The 1,119-nt window shown below is 46.8% G+C and overlaps 1 protein-coding gene across 1 annotated transcript; it reads left to right on the plus strand.

Moving 5' to 3' along the window:
* Positions 1-519: 519 nt before the first annotated feature.
* On the plus strand, positions 520-761 carry Pmar_PMAR013203 (hypothetical protein; the record flags this gene model as incomplete). Its single annotated transcript, XM_002780992.1, has 2 exons — positions 520-627; positions 670-761. Coding segments are annotated over 2 exons (200 nt in total), but the record flags the coding sequence as incomplete, so codon positions are not given.
* Between the last annotated feature and the right edge of the window lie 358 nt (positions 762-1,119).

Consider the following 1,119-nt stretch of genomic DNA (forward strand, 5'->3'; position numbering starts at 1 on the left):
TCATCTGATTCCCCTTCCGGAATATGTAGGATACTCCTCCTAACTATCCGTAACAGTCTCTGCACTGGTTGAAGTTCCTTTAAGGCTGCTGCTCATGTACGCATATTTGGCGTCAAATGCCATACCGATTTCCTGCTAGCTTTATCTTGTGTTCTCATCGTGGTGAATTGAGACTCAAGTACGGCCAATAGCCTTACTCCGACCGAACTTAATTTCGCTATATCGCTTGCGAAACTGATTGTAGTCGGAAGGTCTGCGGGGGCCTCGCCTGTACCGGACGCAGAGTTTGATCTTAGGCGTAAAAAGGTGTACCTGGGGTGGCATAAATTTGATGTTCACTAACTTTATATGGTCTTCATCTCCCGGGTGGTGCTCTCCGTAGCACGAACTCTGCCCAATAGATGTACGCTGTGAATACCCTAGTTCCTTGTGGTGCATGATAAGGCCAGGCTCAGCGGTGAATAGTAGGAGACGAACTAGAACAACTGCGGTCTCTGGGGCCTCTGCACTAACTAGCAGGCAGCCACCGGACAGTGCGAAGCCTGAACTGACTGATTTCCTGCTCAAGAGAGATTATACTGGGGCTGTGGCTGTACTAGAGTTCGAGAAGGCTATTGGTGAAGAGAGGTGTGAGGTTGCTGTAGCGAGTGTTGTGGAGTCATCATGCAGGCCTGCCTCATCACTCTGGTTAGCCTTCTGTTACTTTCATATTGGACAATACACTAAGGCTATCGAGATCTATGATAACATACTCAATGATGGTACTCTCTACTCCAACACTCTCTCCGAGGGATATGACCTATAGATAACGAACTATCACGATCCTCTTACTCGAATACTGAGAGTGCGTCGAAGGCTATGATCATGTTGTGGAAGGCATGTTCCCTGTAGTATTATACTCGTATTACAGTATGCCTGGACTATCTCAGTATTAGGTATGGTGCATGTGAGTATGATGATGCCTATACTATTGCTGAGAGTATTGGGGATTCCACCGACGATGCGGTAGTAGTAACATTATTGAGTATTGCTCGAGTCTTAGTCTTCAGGCTCTAGACCATCTTCGTACAAGGCTCTTACTACACACTGCTCATAAGCTCAATGACGAGGCAGCTATGA

This window comes from Perkinsus marinus (assembly GCF_000006405.1).
Source record: "Perkinsus marinus ATCC 50983 genomic scaffold scf_1104296943918, whole genome shotgun sequence".
Taxonomy (NCBI): Eukaryota; Perkinsozoa; order Perkinsida; family Perkinsidae; genus Perkinsus; species Perkinsus marinus.